At 37.6% G+C, this 16,735-nt stretch overlaps 1 protein-coding gene across 2 annotated transcripts in view; it reads left to right on the top strand.

The window, feature by feature from the left end:
• Positions 1-16,661, top strand: part of Pnisr (PNN interacting serine and arginine rich protein) — a 28,414-nt gene extending 11,753 nt beyond the window's left edge. Inside the window, exons 5-12 of one of the 2 annotated variants that reach the window (XM_052718100.1) lie at positions 1,444-1,615; positions 2,896-3,086; positions 5,804-5,941; positions 9,546-9,645; positions 10,397-10,450; positions 11,566-11,736; positions 13,752-14,841; positions 15,074-16,661. In XM_052718100.1, coding sequence (XP_052574060.1) covers positions 1,444-1,615; positions 2,896-3,086; positions 5,804-5,941; positions 9,546-9,645; positions 10,397-10,450; positions 11,566-11,736; positions 13,752-14,841; positions 15,074-15,104 — 1,947 coding nt within the window. In that variant the 3' untranslated portion in view covers positions 15,105-16,661. Of the gene's footprint in view, positions 1-1,443; positions 1,616-2,895; positions 3,087-5,803; positions 5,942-9,545; positions 9,646-10,396; positions 10,451-11,565; positions 11,737-13,751; positions 14,842-15,073 lie in introns of those variants that run through there. The other variant, XM_052718101.1, reaches the window with a different exon arrangement.
• The last annotated feature ends 74 nt before the right edge of the window (positions 16,662-16,735 follow it).

The following is a 16,735-nucleotide window of genomic DNA, read 5'->3' as shown; positions in this document are numbered from 1 at the left end:
GTGTGATATGTTTAAATGTTATAGGTGAATACATTATATGTTAATAATAGATTATGAGTAAGACAAAAACGCATTGACTGTAGACTATTCCTAACTGCCATACCTTCTATGTAGAATTATTACTGTTTTTTTCAGTGATTTTTTCTTTCATTTTTATACAACATATTAATGGAATTGTTCATGGCTTTTTTGGTGACATTTAGCTCATTCCTAGGGACATAGAACTCTATGGAGAATAGTGTTATTGTATGGGCTTTATTTTCTTAATCTGCTTTGCTAGGGTCTACCCTTAAAAATCTAGATGTCATCAGGAAGTGGTGGTGTACACCTTTAATACCAGCACTTGGGAGGCAGAGGCAGGTGATCTCATTCAAGTTCAAGGCCAGCCTGGTCTACAGAACTAGTTCCAGGACAGCCAGAGCTACACAGAGAAACCTTATCTCAAGAAAACAAACAAAAAATCTAGATGTTATTGTGAAAAAACTAATTATAGTTGTCTTTATGCACTAAACTATCATAATTTAAAATGTTTAGAAATTGCATATTTAGCATTAATTGTAAGGTGAATTTGATAATATGTTCATCTTGAGATGGTAGTCCTCTCATTAATGCATGATTAGATTCTTCTGTAGTCACACGTGGAATTCACCTGTGACAGTTATTGCTCTGTTATGAAGGGATGTAGTGACAAGGAGCCCCATTCTCACCCTAGTTTAGTCCGATGAAGCCCGTGTGAATAAGGGAAAGAGCCTGTTGGCAGCTTTCTCATAAAAGGCTTCTAAAAGGAGCGGATTTTCAAAACAAACATTTACCATAGTAGTTAATTCAGTGTGATTTTGGGGTTGTAAAGAAATAAATTCTGTACCACTTTAGAACCCACTAGCAGTGGGAAGTTAAAACTGACAACAGAATTGTTCTCTATGTAGCTTTTGGCTAAATAAAAAGTGTGGTGGTACCTCCTGTCACCCCAGCTCCTGTGAGGCTCTTGAGTTTCAGGTTAGCCTTGGACACATAGCAAGTTCAAAGCTAGCCAGGGCTATATATCGAGAGCTTTTCTTGAGAGAGAGAGAGAGAGAGAGAGAGAGAGAGAGAAGAATTTTTGATGTCTTCGTAATGTTAGCGTTTATGACTGAATTTAGTGTGAAAAGGTTCACATACATATATAACTATATATGTGTATGTGCCTTTCTATAGTTGTTAAATAAACTATCAGCTGGGTTATAGAATGCTATTTGTATTTGCCTAGGCAGAAAAATCCTTATCTTTCTTCAGAAAAATAAGCCTAGGTTCTTGGGGCTACAGAAATACTGCTGGATGTTAGAACCATGGAATTATTGGATTTGCTGCACACATGGATTTCTACTGTCCCATTTCATAACACACGTGTGTCCCAGAGGGTATATGTACTAAATTGAAGAAAATTAAAATGCAATACTCTTTCAGCATGGGGCTGCTTTTGGTCCACCGCAAGGTGGATTTCATCCTCCTTATTGGCAACCAGGACCTCCAGGACCTCCAGCACCTGCCCAGAATCGAAGAGAGCGGCCGCCATCATTCAGGGACCGGCAGCGTTCACCAATTGCACTTCCTGTGAAGCAGGAGCCTCCACAAATTGGTAGCTATTTAGATATGTTCCATGAACCACATTAGCATGATATTCTTATCACTGTAAAAACCATGTTTTGGTTTCCTAAGGTGTTCTAGCACCTCTTTAATGTGGTAGAAATAATATTTTAAAACCCTATCATTTTATAGTCACTGAATCTTAAAAAGAGAGAGATACTGATCTAAATGTAAAAGGTATTGCATATTTTTTTTTCAGATTATTTGCCTGAAATAGTAGTTTGTGATAAAATGTAGATTTTTGATAACCATAGCATCTTCAGTGTTGATAGTTCAGTGTTCTCTGCTATGGGTCTCCTTCCAGTCTTAGTTATGGATACACTTCTGTCACATTGGTTTCCTTTAATTATTTACTTCCCATGAGTACCTTAACAACAACAACAAATCAATTTTTAAATGCTATTCAAGCTAGTAATGACAAGTTACATATTTAGTCCACATTTTATTTTGAAAGTTTCAAATCACCTACCATTTAATGGGCCAGAAAATAGACCTTTTAACACCTTAGGAAGATTCTAACTTACTGCTTTTTTATTTTAACTAGATGAACTTTTTTTTTTTTAATTTACTTGTATTTTTCTTTCTTTTTTTAGGTATGAGTGCTCTGCTCTATCTGCATGTATGCCTACATGTCATCAGAGGGCATCAAATCACATTATAGATGGTTGTGAGCCCCTAGATGAATTCTTAGTATAAAAATGAACTGTGTGGGCTGGAGAGATGGCTCAGTGGTTAAGAGCACTGGCTGCTCTTCCAGAGGTCCTGAGTTCAATTCCCAGCACCCACATGGTGGCTCACAACCATCTGTAATGAGATCTAGTGCCCTCTTCTGGCCTGCAGTCATACATGCAGACAGAACAATGTATACATAATAAATAAATCTTTTTAAAAAAAAAGAAAATGAACTGTGCTTTTGTTTGACTCTGCTCTGTTGACATATTTAAGGAAGCAGCTTAAATTTGAGTCTGAATTAGCCCACATTACTGGCTTTTTAGCCCTGAGCAAGCACATCATTTTATCTCATTGAACTTAAGTTTCCTCACCTAGGAAAGAGGTTGAACAATAGTAGTGATCTCAGGGCTTTGTGTGCATTAAATGAGGTGACACTTTAATGCACTCTAGTGCCCTCCTGCTGTTCAAAGGAATGGCTTTTAAAGCACAACACTAAAGGAATTTTGACTTTTATTCATGGCAGGGATAGAAGCTCAAAACTTTGATGATTAAGATTTTTCCTTAACTGACTTGTAAATTTTTTTCTCTTGTATGAAATAGATGCAGTAAAACGCAGGACTCTTCCAGCCTGGATTCGTGAAGGCCTTGAGAAAATGGAACGTGAAAAACAGAAGAAATTAGAGAAAGAAAGAATGGAACAGCAGCGTTCACAATTGTCAAAAAAAGAAAAGAAGGCCACAGAAGATGCTGAAGGGGGAGATGGCCCTCGTTTACCCCAGAGAAGTAAATTTGTAAGTAGATCTTGACGTGAAACTAAATTTTGTCTGTGTGAAAAGTGGCTTGAGGCCTACAGAAAAATACTTATTTTCTTGAGAGTCCTTGGGGTAAGTATATTGAGGTTTGGGGTTTGTTGTTGATGTTGTTTTGTGTTTGTTTCACTGAGATAGGATCTTGTTTTTTGGCCCAGGGTGGCCTCAAGCACTTCCTCAGACTGCTGTTGAGCTCACTGTCCTTCAGTTTCCCAAGTGCAAGGATTCTATGTGTGTGCCACTATGTCTAGTGGGATTTATATTTTTATGTGTATGTTATTGAGGGTAGGTGGAAAAAAAAGGGGAGGAGGCAGTAAGTTTAAAAAAGTTTACCTGTAAAGATACTCCATAATTCTGGTTAGTTTTTATGTTAATGTACAACTCTATGTTTTTATTAAGGTGCAGCCAGCTCCCTAACAGGGGGTCATGCAAAATAAAACAGTGTTAAATAACATAGAGAAATGAATTTACCTTTCAATAGCTATTTAATGCATATGTTTAACTGACGATTTAGGTAGATATTTAATACATACTTTTTTGTTTGGTTTTGTTTTAATTTTTCAAGACAGCATTTTTCTGGCTGTCATGGAACTTGCTTTGTAGACTAGGCTGGCCCTGAACTCACAGAGATCCTTCTGCCTCCGCCTCCCGAGTGCATGCTGGGATTAAAGACTGTGCCACCAATCCTGGTCTAAATACATACTTTTAACTGAGGCTTTAGTAGTTTTCATTCTTTTTGATACAAGCATTGACAGTTAAAAGGCTTTAAATCCTTTTAATATTTATTCTTCAGTTATGTGACATGAGTGGTTTAGCAATTTTTCTTTTCTGTAGTGATGTTACCTGGTATGATAGCCAAGTCCGTGACCACTGTATATCTTAGGAAATGAGCTGTCATTTCAAGGCTGATAACTGCTTCAGAAATTAAGTACAGTAGGAGTACATTGTGCCCTACATTTGTTTTGCTTATAAACATAAAATTAATTTTTCTCAAAAGACTCATGCCAAAGCTTTTGTTCTGTATGTTATGAAAACAAGAAACACCAGGAAAGGGAGAAAATTAACCCTGTATAAAAATAGTTGACCTCTAGGGTACTCGGTTGGTTGGTTAGTTTGGGTTTGATTGTTTATTTAAGCGTAAGCTTTTGTTTAGAGTAGAGGTTCTCAACCTTTCTAATGATGTGACCTTTAATAACTCCTCATGTTGGGGTGACCCCAACAATAAAATTAGTTTTGTCGCTACTTCATAACTGTAATTTTGCTACTGTTATGAATCGTAATGTAAGTATCTGTGTTTTCCAGTGGATTTAGGTGACCCCTGCTTGACCTCTAACGGGGTTGCTATCCACAGATTCAGAACCACTGTTTTAGAGATTGTGTTTTCTTCTGTTTTCCTAAATATGTTGGGTTTGTGTTGCATATATTTGTCCGCTGGTTCCAGTATTCTACACATGGTAGTATTTAGATGATCATCTGCTTCTTTTGGTTTTTTGAGACAGGGTTTCTCTGTGTAGTTTTGGTGCCTATCCTGGATCTCGCTCTGTGTACCAGGCTGGCCTCGAAGTCTCAGAGATCCCCCTGGCTCTGCCTCCCGAGTGCTGGGATTAAAGGTGTGCACCACTGCCCGGCAGACCTAATTTCTTATCTATCTGTCCAGTATGTAGTCAAAAAGACGTAATTTAGGGAGGTTGGAGTAGTGACTTAGTGGTTAAGAGTACTGGTTGCTCTTCCAGGAAACCTGAGTTGGATCCACATGACAGCTTAACCATCTATAACTTCAACCCCAGGAGATCCAATGCCTTCTTCTGGCCTCTACGGACATATGATGCACAAGACAGAACATCTGTACACATAGAATAAAAATGAAGGTTAAAAATATTTTTTTTGTAATAAAGAAAGAGAGAACTTAGTTTCAGGCACAGCAAGCTGAGATTTTTAGATCTGGCCAGAGATTTATTATTATTAAATCATGTTAAGTAATAGAAAATTAGTTAACTATATAATACTGTAAAAATTAAACTGTGGTCCATTTATCCAAAGTTCTACCAGCCATTTGTTTTAGGAAGGCATTCACTGAATCATCTCTGCATATGATGCATTCCTTATTATTTACAAAATAGAACAAAATTCGTAATAGAAAAAAAAGTTGAAATGAAAAAGTAACTGCTTTTCATAAACCTTTTTATGGCTAAGCATGGGACACACCTTTAATCCCAGCACACAGCTGGTAGAGGCAGTCGGATCTCTGAGTTTAAGGCCAGCCTGGTCTACAGTCAGGGATATGCAGAGACACCCTGTCTGGAAAAAAACAATAGCAACAAAACCTAAACTTTTTATAATCTTACCCCCTAGGTTGCACTTTCAATTACTAAGTGAAATAGTACAAATTAGAACTTGGTATGGTGGCATATACTGTGGTCTCAGTATTCCCAGGGGATGAGGCTGGGTCATGAGTCTGAATGAAGCTGGTTTCTCAAGAAAAAAAAGTTGAAAAAGATTGTCTGAAATATATAATAAGAACAATTGATGTAATTTAAAGAGGTTGAAGGTAAAGTTCAGCAATAGACTACATGCTTACCATCTTTGAAGCCAACACCAAAAGAAGAGTAAAAACTAATTTAGGAAGCAGTTGCTCTTAATACTTGTTTCCTCAACTTTCTACTGTGGTGAAAAATCTGTGCTCCCTGCTGGTTCCATAGGATAGTGATGAAGAAGATGAAGATGCTGAAAACACTGAGGCTGTGAGTAGTGGAAAAGTTACCAGAAGTCCATCTCCAGCTCCCCAAGAAGAGCACAGTGAGCCGGAGATGACGGAAGAAGAGAAGGAGTATCAGATGGTAAGTGCTGTGTTTCTTAATGCACAAGCGTTCCTTTACAGTTGTTTTAAACTGTTGAGTGGCTGTTGAAACTGAGAACTCTGAAGCAGTTGTGAAGTGTTTATTCAGGTGTAGATGTGTAAAGAATGCTGATAATGCTCCCCAGTACCTCTCCCACCCTCTAAAAATCTGTGTAATACATGAAGTATAAAACCAGACTATAAAGTAGTTATTAACTATGTCTTTTTTATAAGTATTTTTGAAATTATAATCATATCCTTTCCCCATTTCCTTCCTCCAGTCCCTCCTATGTATACTTCCTTTGCTCTCAAATTCATGGCCTTTTTTTTCTTAATTGTTGTCACACACACACACACACACACACACACACACACACACTCCTAAGTGTGTATGTAATACAACAGCTTAGTCCTAATAGTGTTACCTGTATGTATGTGACCTCAGGGCTAACCATGTGGTATTAGATAACCAATTTGAACAATGCTCAGAGGACCTGCACTGGATCTGACTTGAAAGCCTCCTCTCTGAGGACTAACTTTCATGGTACTAAAAGGCCATGCAAGCTTCCAAGGGAGGGAAGCCACCAGTGCTCTACTCAGCTATGACACGACAACAGTGACATGACACAGAAATCCTAGTGGCATAGTGGTGGCATAAATACCTTGGTGGCAACCAACTCTCTCATTGGACTTAGGGCCCACTCAGCAAGAGGGAAACATGCCTGGTACTGGAAATCTAGCTAGCTACCTGGGGCTAGCGAAGTCATGAATCTTGGAGGAACTGACAAGTGCCACTTTACTAAACCAACATAACCCCTAACAACATTCTAAATAAATTTCCGTACACCCGCAGATAAGTGTAGTTCTCACCCCTAATCAAAGAAACTTCTCTTTGCAACAGATAGAGCCCAAAACTTAAGAAAATAGAGAACCACAGGTTGTGTGATGCTTAGTCACAACTGATAGTTCCTGCACCTATGGCTCAGGAATCATTGTGGAAAAGGGGAAAGAATGATTGTAAGAGCCAGAGGAACAGGAAGTTTTCTGTGTCAGACAGGCTGTACCCATGAAGTCTCGTCAACATGGGTACCTAAGCAAGACCTGAACAAGGATAACACCAGTAGACATGGTAACATGGAAATGGGAAAGCTCAAAGGACCCCAACCTTAGACAAAGAACTACATGCAACCAAGAAATGCTGAGAGTAGGAATAAAGATCTTCCCCAGGGAAAAGCCCCCTAACCTTGATAATGGTTATCCATTATCAAGTCTATTTCAAATCTATATTAATAATGGCAATATAATTAAATAATACTTAACTGGGTCAGCAAGTTGGCTCAGTGGATAAAAATGCAGTTATGCAGGTCCTTAGAACTCATGGTCGAAGAAGAGAACTGATTCCAAAAATTGTCTTCTGACCTCTGCACATGTGCCTAACTGTAAATGGAGGTTTATCTGTCTCGCCTGGTCCCACAGCTGCTTTTAAAATAATCACTCAGAGGCTTAATATTAATTACAAACCGTTTGGCCTATTGCTCAGGCTTATTGCTAACTAGCTCTTACACTTAACCCATAATTCTTATCTATGTTTAGCCACATGGTTGGTGGCATGTTACCTTAATTTTTACATGTCTTGCTTCCTCGGTGGCTATCTGGTGTCTCCCCACTCTGCTCTTCTTTCTCCCTGTATCTCTGCTTGGATTTCCCACCTGGCTCTATCTTGCCTTGCCATAGACCAAAGCAGCTTTATTTATCAACCAATAAGAGCAACACATATTCACAGCGTACAGAAAAACCATCCCACAGCACCTAACACAGTCACACACTAACAAATAAAATAATTTTAAAAATAATTTAGTATATATGAGATATGAGGCTTGAGAACATTTATTGATTTATTTTTTTTCTAGTTTTTTTTTTTTTTAATGGAAATGGTGAGAATGATTAAAAGAATATATGGTTTAGGAAGCAATAGGGAATTATCTTAGTTACTTTTCTATTGCTGTGATAAGACACCGTGACAAAGCCAACAAAAAGAAAGAGTTTATTGGGGACATACAGTTTCAGAGGATTAGAGTCCATTATGGTGGGGAGCATGGTGGCAGGAAGGCATGGTGCTGGAGCAGTAGCTGAGTGCTTACATCTTGATCCATGAGCATAAGGCAGAGAGTTAACTGGGGATAGCAGGGGGACTTTTGAAGCCTCTAAGATGCATCCCACCAGTGACACACCTCCTCCAGAAAGGCCACACTTTGTATTCCTTCCCAAACAGTCCCATTGACTGGGTACCAAGCATTCAAATATATGAGCCTATGGGGGCCATTCTCATTTAAACCACCGCAGGGATTGAGCAGAGTCAAAACTTCTTTTGTGTGTGGGTGAGAATTCTTAAAGCCTTTTCTTATCTCTGAAGTATTATCATATCACTTGGTAAGATTGGGACTTTCCCATGATCTCTGTAACATGGTAATTCAGTCTACTTTCATTTCTGTAAGTGAGTGATCATGGGCACAGAAAGTCTGAGGACTGACGAGTCTGCATTTGAAATAGTTGTCGATAGTCAAACCATAGCTACAGTCCCTCTCTTACTCAAATATACTGTACTTTCTATTTTATAGTATGTTGGGATATTGTTACAGTTTGAGAGTATGTTAGAATGAAAGGACTCCATCTGGCCAAGTAGAGTACCATTGTTCTTTGGTTTTGTTTTTTTTCTTATTTTACCCCACAGAATTTTAGTTTAACCTTGAAATGTGATTTAAGAAACTAGTATAGTAATTCTTACAATATTGTAAGGCTACTCCTTTCAACTTAAAACTCCTATGGACATTTGTGTCCGTGTGTGTGCGCATGTGTATGTATGCACATGTGTTTGGGGAGTGGTGTGTGTGCATGTGTGTATGCAGGTGCCCATGCATGCATATGTGGAAGCCAGAGGTTTATGGTGTGTGTCCCTAATGCTCTCTGTTTTATTATTTAGTTAATTATTTTTGAGACAAGTTTTCTCACTGAACCTGGCACCAGTAGGTTAGACTTCTTGGTCAGTGAATCCCCAGGACCCCTCCTGTCTCTACTTCTTAGAGCCAGTATTACAGGTGCATGCTACCGTGCCTGGCTTTTTATGTGGATGCTGGGGATCCAAACTCAAGCCCCATGCTTCCACAGTAAGTACTCTATCCACTGAGCCATCTTCCCAGCCACAGAAATTTTCCTTAATACACACTTTAACTTTTTGTCTCTAGCAAAAGAGTTCAGATAAGTTTATAGCTTTTATTTATTATCATTAGGATTATTTTAGAAGTAAGGTCTTGCTGTGTGGCCCATGCCATAGCTCACAATCCTTTTGTCTCAGCTTTTGTCTCTACTGCTGAAATCACAGGTGTGCCCCAGTACACCAAGCACAAGTGGATAGTCATTCTTTGATACCTATGACTTTGAAGTTCTTTTTCAAGTTTTAATGTTTTTCAAGATACTCTATTTATTCTTAGTAGTGATTGATCTGATCTTAAAATATCTTAATTAAAAAGGCTTTTCATTTTAATTATTGTGAAACTAATCAAATGTGTTAAAATTAAATTGGAAACACTATATAAAATATTCTTTAGATGTTGCTGACAAAGATGCTTCTAACTGAAATTCTTCTGGACGTCACAGATGAAGAAATTTATTATGTAGCCAAAGATGCACACCGGAAAGCAACGAAAGGTACATTGTGGGTGTTCTTAGTTTTGGGTTTGTAGGGGAATTTTGATTTCATTGGTTATTTTGGACTTTTTTGTTGTCCTCTGGATTTCCTTCAGATACTTAAATATTCTCTCCTTGCATGTGGTAACTCTTTGGGAAAGATTCAGTTTGTAGATACCATGTTGGAACTCTAGAAGTACTTTGTTTTGTCTGACCTACCTAAGCACAGATAGCATTCATCCTGTAGTGCTCTACAACACAGTACAGACAATTCCTCGTGGTCAGTTGATTTCACCTGAGGCTGTTTTTGTTTTTTAAAAATAGATACCATGATAATTGATATATATATATAGAGATACAGATATATGACTTCTATACATTTTAAATGAATTTTGAATTACATCAAACCTTCAGAGTTTTCAGTTTTATCAGTTAAAATTCTTATGACACAAGTGGCAACCATTTTCCCATATGATTTTAGTAACACTTGAAAAACATACAGAAAATAAATTGTGCCATATGTCATAGAAAGAAATACAGATATACTTACCAACCTTTTTCCTCATCGTAAGCCAATTTCAGCTCACATCAGAATTGTAATTTCAAAGCCAGACATGCTACTGGTTTAAAATGAATGTTATGTTTTTAATGTTTCTTCTCTCCCCAAAAAGCAGCGATAGTAGTAGATTTAACAATACCGTAGACTCTCATGACTATGAAATCGTGGCTATTTGTGTTAACATGTTGTTCCTGTTGTTGATGTGATACAAAGCTCCTGCAAAACAGCTGGCACAGTCCAGTGCACTGGCCTCCCTCACTGGCCTCGGTAAGTGTCTCTGTGTGCGTGTGAGAGGGCTAGAGGGAGACTGACTGACCTTGTCTTTCTACTTGTTCTGTGGGAAATGCACTGTTCCTACCTAGTTATGAAACTTAGATGTCAGGTGTCCTACAGTCGGAAAGCTTTATCTACTTTATCTGACGAAAGCATTCATAGTAGAATGATTTTAAATGCAGTAGTTAATGTAGTTCATTTGGGTGAGTAGAATGCAGGATTTCCTCATTAAGTGCTCCAGTGTGTATGTAATATAGAATATATAATTACATATGTTCTATATTACATACACATAGTTTGTATTTAATAGGTGGTGGTTTAACCATGGTAGTTTCTAAACTCCCTTTCAAAATTACAGCATACATACTGAGGAATTTACCTAGAAAGTAATGGATTTAATGATTTACATGAATTGTTTCGGAGCAAATCAAGTTTCAACTTAAGGAAATGGGTTTATCTTACAGTAGTAGTGATGTGTTCATAATTTGCTATTTGCATGGTACTAAGTCTCTAAAGCTTGAGTTTGCCTTTTCCGAATCTTCATTTCATGGTAGTTTATGTAAGGAACAAGAGAATGGGTAGAATGAAATGCCCATGTAGTTTGGATACTGTTTCTGAGTGGGGAGCAGGTCATATCATTTCTATACCAGGGAGAATTATAGTATTCTAATTGATTGGAGAAAATTTACTTAGCATTCTACCTGAACCCAGGAAAGTTTGAACAATAAAATAATTAATTTTAGAAATAGTTTCAGAATCACCCTCAACTTTATAACAGTAGTTGGATTGGCTAAACTTTAGTAAGGCTTCATTATTGCCATGTTAAATGCTTTTGTTGATTTGTGTGGACAAGAAAAGAAAGCTAATATTGTGATTCCTTGGTGGTGAGAAACACTTGAAATAGTCCAAAGAATATGATATTAGTATCACCATTGTCTGAAGATTCTGAGAACTTAAACTTTGAATTTATGCCTCTCCCCACCCGGAATAAGCATATTCTTCCAGGAAAAGGCAATGAAAAACAAAATAAAATTTCTTCTCGGACCTTTAAAAGTTTTTAGTGGCTAGTGTAGTGTTTTCATGTGATAGACTGAGTTTTATGCACACAGGTGGACTGGGTGGTTATGGATCAGGAGACAGTGAGGATGAGAGGAGTGACAGAGGCTCTGAGTCATCCGATACTGACGATGAAGAATTACGGCACAGAATCCGGCAAAAACAGGAAGCTTTTTGGAGAAAAGAAAAAGAACAGCAGCTATTACAAGATAAACAGATGGAAGGTAATCTTAGATTTGCGTAGCTTTTGTATAGTTTCATAGGTGCTTTTATGCGTGGATTATGCACATTAGTGATTTACTTTGAGTCACCAATAGTAAGTGAGTATCTTGTTAAGGAAGGAAATAAAAGCACTTCCCCTTGGAGTTATTTAAACAAGAGCAAGTTCAGATTTGATTTCTCTGCTTCATGTTCACGGTGTCTTCTGTCTCTGTTGTGTGAGTCTAAATCTGCCTGTCCCTATCCCTGTGTCTCTCCTTGGGTGGCTGATTATCTGTGTATCTCTTTCCCTAGCAAAGGGCTTTACTCTGTATTTATTGAACAGCACAAAAAATATCTACTCGGAAAAGAATGGGATACTGTACAGAAATCTTTAACTGAGTTTTACAGGGGATCAAGTCACTGGTTCTAACTGATCCCAATGGACCCAGATAACAAGAATTGCCAGTCCCCCCTCCCTGGCAGTTGAGGACCAAACCTGGGGCCTTTCACTTGTTAGGCAACTGCTGTACCACTGAGCTAAATCCCCAACCCCACAGACATCACTCTTTATCAACTAATGTCCTTAACTAGTTGTTTGCAACCTTTGTGGTCAATTTTAGGAAGTTGCTTTCAACTCTGTATTTGCTGCTTTCAGCAGATGATGCAGCAAATAATACACGTGTATAGTCTGGGTCAGGGGAGTGGAAGAGTAGTAATTTAAGATTACAGCTTTGCATTGGCTTAGGTTGTAAAAGTTGATTGCATGGGAAATCCAAGACAAATGAGTTGATTGTTACATTTTCCTTTTAAAAGCAGGTTAAACAGGCTGAGTACACATCAGGATAGCAGTCTTATGTCTTAAGTGACCTCAGGGTGTGTTACTAACTTTGGCTGTGAGGTCCAACAAAAGTTCCAGTCTCTTAGAATGTAAGAGAGTTTCATAATATTGTATCACTGCAGTTTTGTAGAAATATTGTAGGATAGAACTGGAGGCTCGATTGTTAGTAATATGTGATAACAGCTGAGATTAAGATCATATTGTATTTTTTATTTTGTTTCAGTTTGGTGTAGGAGCCATTCATCCCCATGATCATTAACCAGGCTGTCATGTTAAAATTGTTGCAATGAAAATAGACTTTTGTAATGAGTGAGTGTATTTCTAAAACGACTGAGAAAACAGCTAGATGTTTAGGGAAAATAGAAGATTAGAACTACTTTATTAAAAAAAATTCCCTTCCATAAGTACAGTTTTTAAGTATGTGTGATAATATTAAGAATAATGAAAAAAAAAAAGAATAATGAAAGGGTATTAGGATTTAATTTTTGAAAAATATTTGGACATCTCTTAGGAAATGACTAAACGTTGTTAACAGTTTTCCAAGAATCACTGCTTGTCTCTCTCTCTTACTCTTTTGATGTTGGGTTTTTGGTTTTTTTGTTTATTTTGTTTTGGTTTTTGGTCTTTTGAGACTGGGCCTCTCTATGTAGTCCTCCCTATCCTGGAGCTCACTCTGCAGACCAGGCTGACCTCTCACAGAGATCCTCCTGCCTCTACCTCCCAAGTACTAGGATTAAAGGTGTGCACCACCATACCCTACTGTATCTTATCTCTTCTTTACTAGTGCTGGACAAAGGGGAATCTTTCCTTGTGTCATGTGTACCCTTACTGTACTGTCTAGAGTAGCAGGTAGCTAACTGCATGTGGCACTGAGTACTTGAAATGTAGCTAGCCCTCAACTGAAGTGTTGACACTGGTAGACAGTGCTAAACTTCGAAGATTTTCTGTAGGGAAAAAATGTCTTGGTTCTTTTTGATTCAGTGTTTGAAATATAATACTTTTGGCATATTAGGTCAGTGAAATGTGGAAAGTAATTCTACTTTTACTGTTTTAATGTAGCTGTTAGAAAGCTTTTAATTACTTAGGTGGTTTGTACCCTAATTCTATTAAAGATGAAACTATTTTTATAATTTGATAGTGTGGTAGTTTTTCATTTCTTAATTTAGCTTTTCTGTGTCTTTTTGTCTTTTTCTTTTTCAGAAGAAAAGCAACAAACAGAAAGGGTTACAAAAGAGATGAATGAATTTATTCACAGAGAGCAAAATAGTTTATCACTGCTAGAAGCAAGTGAAGCAGACGGTGATGTGGTTAATGAAAAGAAAAGAACTCCAAATGAAGCTCCATCAGTTTTAGAGCCCAAAAGAGATCATAAAGGGAAAGAGAAGGAGCGAAGGAGTAGGTCAGGGAGCAGTAGTAGCGGCAGCTCCAGTAGCAATAGCAGGACTAGCAGCAGCAGCAGCAGCTCCGTCTCCAGCTCTTCATACAGCTCCAGCTCAGGCAGCAGCTGCACGTCCTCTCGCTCCTCTTCTCCTAAAAGGAAAAAGAGACATAGTAGGAGCAGGTCTCCCACAGTGAAAGCTAGACGGAGCAGGAGCAGGAGCTACTCTCGCAGAATTAAAATAGACAGCAGCAGGGCTAGGGTAAAGCTAAGAGATAGGAGGAGATCTAATAGAAGTAGCCTTGAAAGAGAAAGACGAAGAAACCGAAGTCCTTCCCGAGACAGACGTAGAAGCAGAAGTCGCTCGAGGGATAGACGAGCCAATCGTTCCAGTCGCAGTAGGAGTCGAGATAGGCGTAAAATTGAGGATCCACGTGGAAATCTTAGTGGGAGCAGTCATAAGCATAAAGGTGAGGCTAAAGAACAAGACAGGAAAAAGGAGAGGAGTCGAAGTGTAGATAAAGACAGGAGGAAGAAAGATAAAGAAAGGGACCGTGAACAGGACAAAAGAAAAGAGAAACAGAAAAGGGAAGAAAAAGATTTTAAATTCAGTAGTCAGGATGATCGGTTAAAAAGGAAGCGAGACAGTGAGAGAATGTTCTGCAGGAGTGGGTCCATATCTGTTAAAGTCATACGACATGACTCTAGACAGGACAGTAAGAAAAACGCTACCAAAGACAGTAAAAAGCATTCAGGTTCTGATTCTAGTGGAAGGAGCAGTTCTGAATCCCCTGGAAGTAGCAAAGAAAAGAAGGCTAAGAAGCCTAAACATAGTCGGTCGCGCTCCATGGAGAAATCTCAAAGGTCTGGTAAGAAGGCAAGCCGCAAACACAAGTCTAAGTCCCGATCAAGGTAGTATACTTTTGAAAGTATTTTGTCTGATTTGTTTTTAAAGTTTTTGAATTTATTCAAATTGAAAGTGTCCTTTCTCTCTCTCTCTTTTATAAACTCAGTTTGGTATTTGTTAAATATTTTTAAATAATGTTAGAAATCCTGTATGAAAGTATTTATTTATATTGCAGATTTTAAGTATAAATACATTTTTATTTTTAAATTTTGTCTTTTCCCGTTTTTTTTTTTCCAGATCAACAACCCCTCCCCGTCGTAAGCGTTGAGGAATGATGTGGCAAGAGTGCCATGATGCTGTTTTTAAAAATTCCATGAGTTTTAAGGGCTTGTCTCATTATAGAGGCACATTGTGGCTGTGGAGGTGAAACCAGATTTTTTTTTTAATTGTGTAAATAGATGTCTTTTTCCAAATGCTGCTCCAAGTTAATAGGATTTCTTTGTATTACATTTTTTCAAGACATAGTACATAATAAGACTATAAATATGCCATTCTCTTTCAGCTGTAATGTTCTTCAAATTATTCTTGAATGTACTGTGATGTCAATAAAGCTCTTCAGTTCATTTTTGTTAAACTCTTGCACCTTAATTTTATGATTTAATCTAAGGAACGTACTTTTATAAAAAGGCAGCTGAAGTTTTGTATAATAGGTTTTAAAGGTTCCTCACATCTTCCCCAAAGAAAATGGTTTTAACCTAATAGTTTGTCAAAGTTTGTAAATTATGCCCATGGACTTTTGTCAAATTCCAATTTTCAGGGTGTGGGAAAGAGCCAGAAAATCACCTTACTTTTCATTTGAAGGCATCTGGTCAGCTTCCTAAACTTTTGGGGCGGTGGGGGGCCTAGGTTTCAAGTAATATATTCTCTATGTGTATAAAATGTGATTCACTCCTGTAAAATGAAATTGCTGCAAACAATCAGGCCATTGCACCAGTAGAACTGTCTGTAATGAATATTTGACACTAACAGTCAAGTCTGGAACTATATAGTCACTCCTGTTACATGCATAACACCTTGGGGTTACCATAGAAATAGGACTTAGGATTCAATATATTTATATTTCTAAACTATAATATGGCCTCAGCTTAATGGAGGAATACTGTGTTATGCAGGATTGTGTCAATTACATAACATTAAAATGGTCTGATTTTGTCAGTTTCCAAAAATTGTGACCAGTGAGTGGTCTAGTGTGAGTCACGGCTTCATGAGTAGTAGGCATTTTGACAAGTGCTCGGCTGCCTCAGGGTCTAAGTTTTTAAGATGATACACTTAAGCAGCAGTAGTTGAATCTCTGGAAACAAGGCTTTTCAATTCTAACTGAAAAAGAAGTGCAAGTGCAGAACACAGAGAAGTTTTAAAGTATTATGCTTTCTTACCAGCAATAGATCATTTTAAAAATAATGCCAGATTTTTGCCAAGATCAGTGTTTCCTTGAAATGAAGACAGAAATAGATTTGTTTGTGTGCGCTTGTACCTCGACATAGCATCTTAATTTTGAGCAGTTATGCATTTATCTAAAGGAAATAAATCTGTGAATAAATGCATGTTTACCAAAATGGCTGTTTACAGTGCATTTAGTTCCAATATTTATGAAGTTGCCATTTCACAGAATAGTTTGGAGTTCTATATAGTTGACTCATCAGTAACACCTGGAGACAAAATGTGCAATATTTTTTATGTAGGTAAGCTAACACAGTGTACCTAATTGAAGAATTCTGATTAATTTGTAATAGATAAGTTGTATAAAATTTTCATACCTTAAAGTGTTTTAGATCAATCTTCAAGTGAAATATTATTTTCAAAATAAAATTCTAATGAAAAATTCTGCTGGCTATGATAAATACATTTTTAGACATACAAATGAGAGCCGAAAGGAATATGCCAGTTTTATTTAATAAA

This window comes from Peromyscus californicus, unplaced genomic scaffold (genome assembly GCF_007827085.1).
Source record: "Peromyscus californicus insignis strain IS unplaced genomic scaffold, ASM782708v3 Scaffold_5__1_contigs__length_169319896, whole genome shotgun sequence".
Lineage (NCBI taxonomy): Eukaryota > Metazoa > Chordata > Mammalia > Rodentia > Cricetidae > Peromyscus > Peromyscus californicus.
This window is presented reverse-complemented; position numbering and strand designations above follow the sequence as displayed.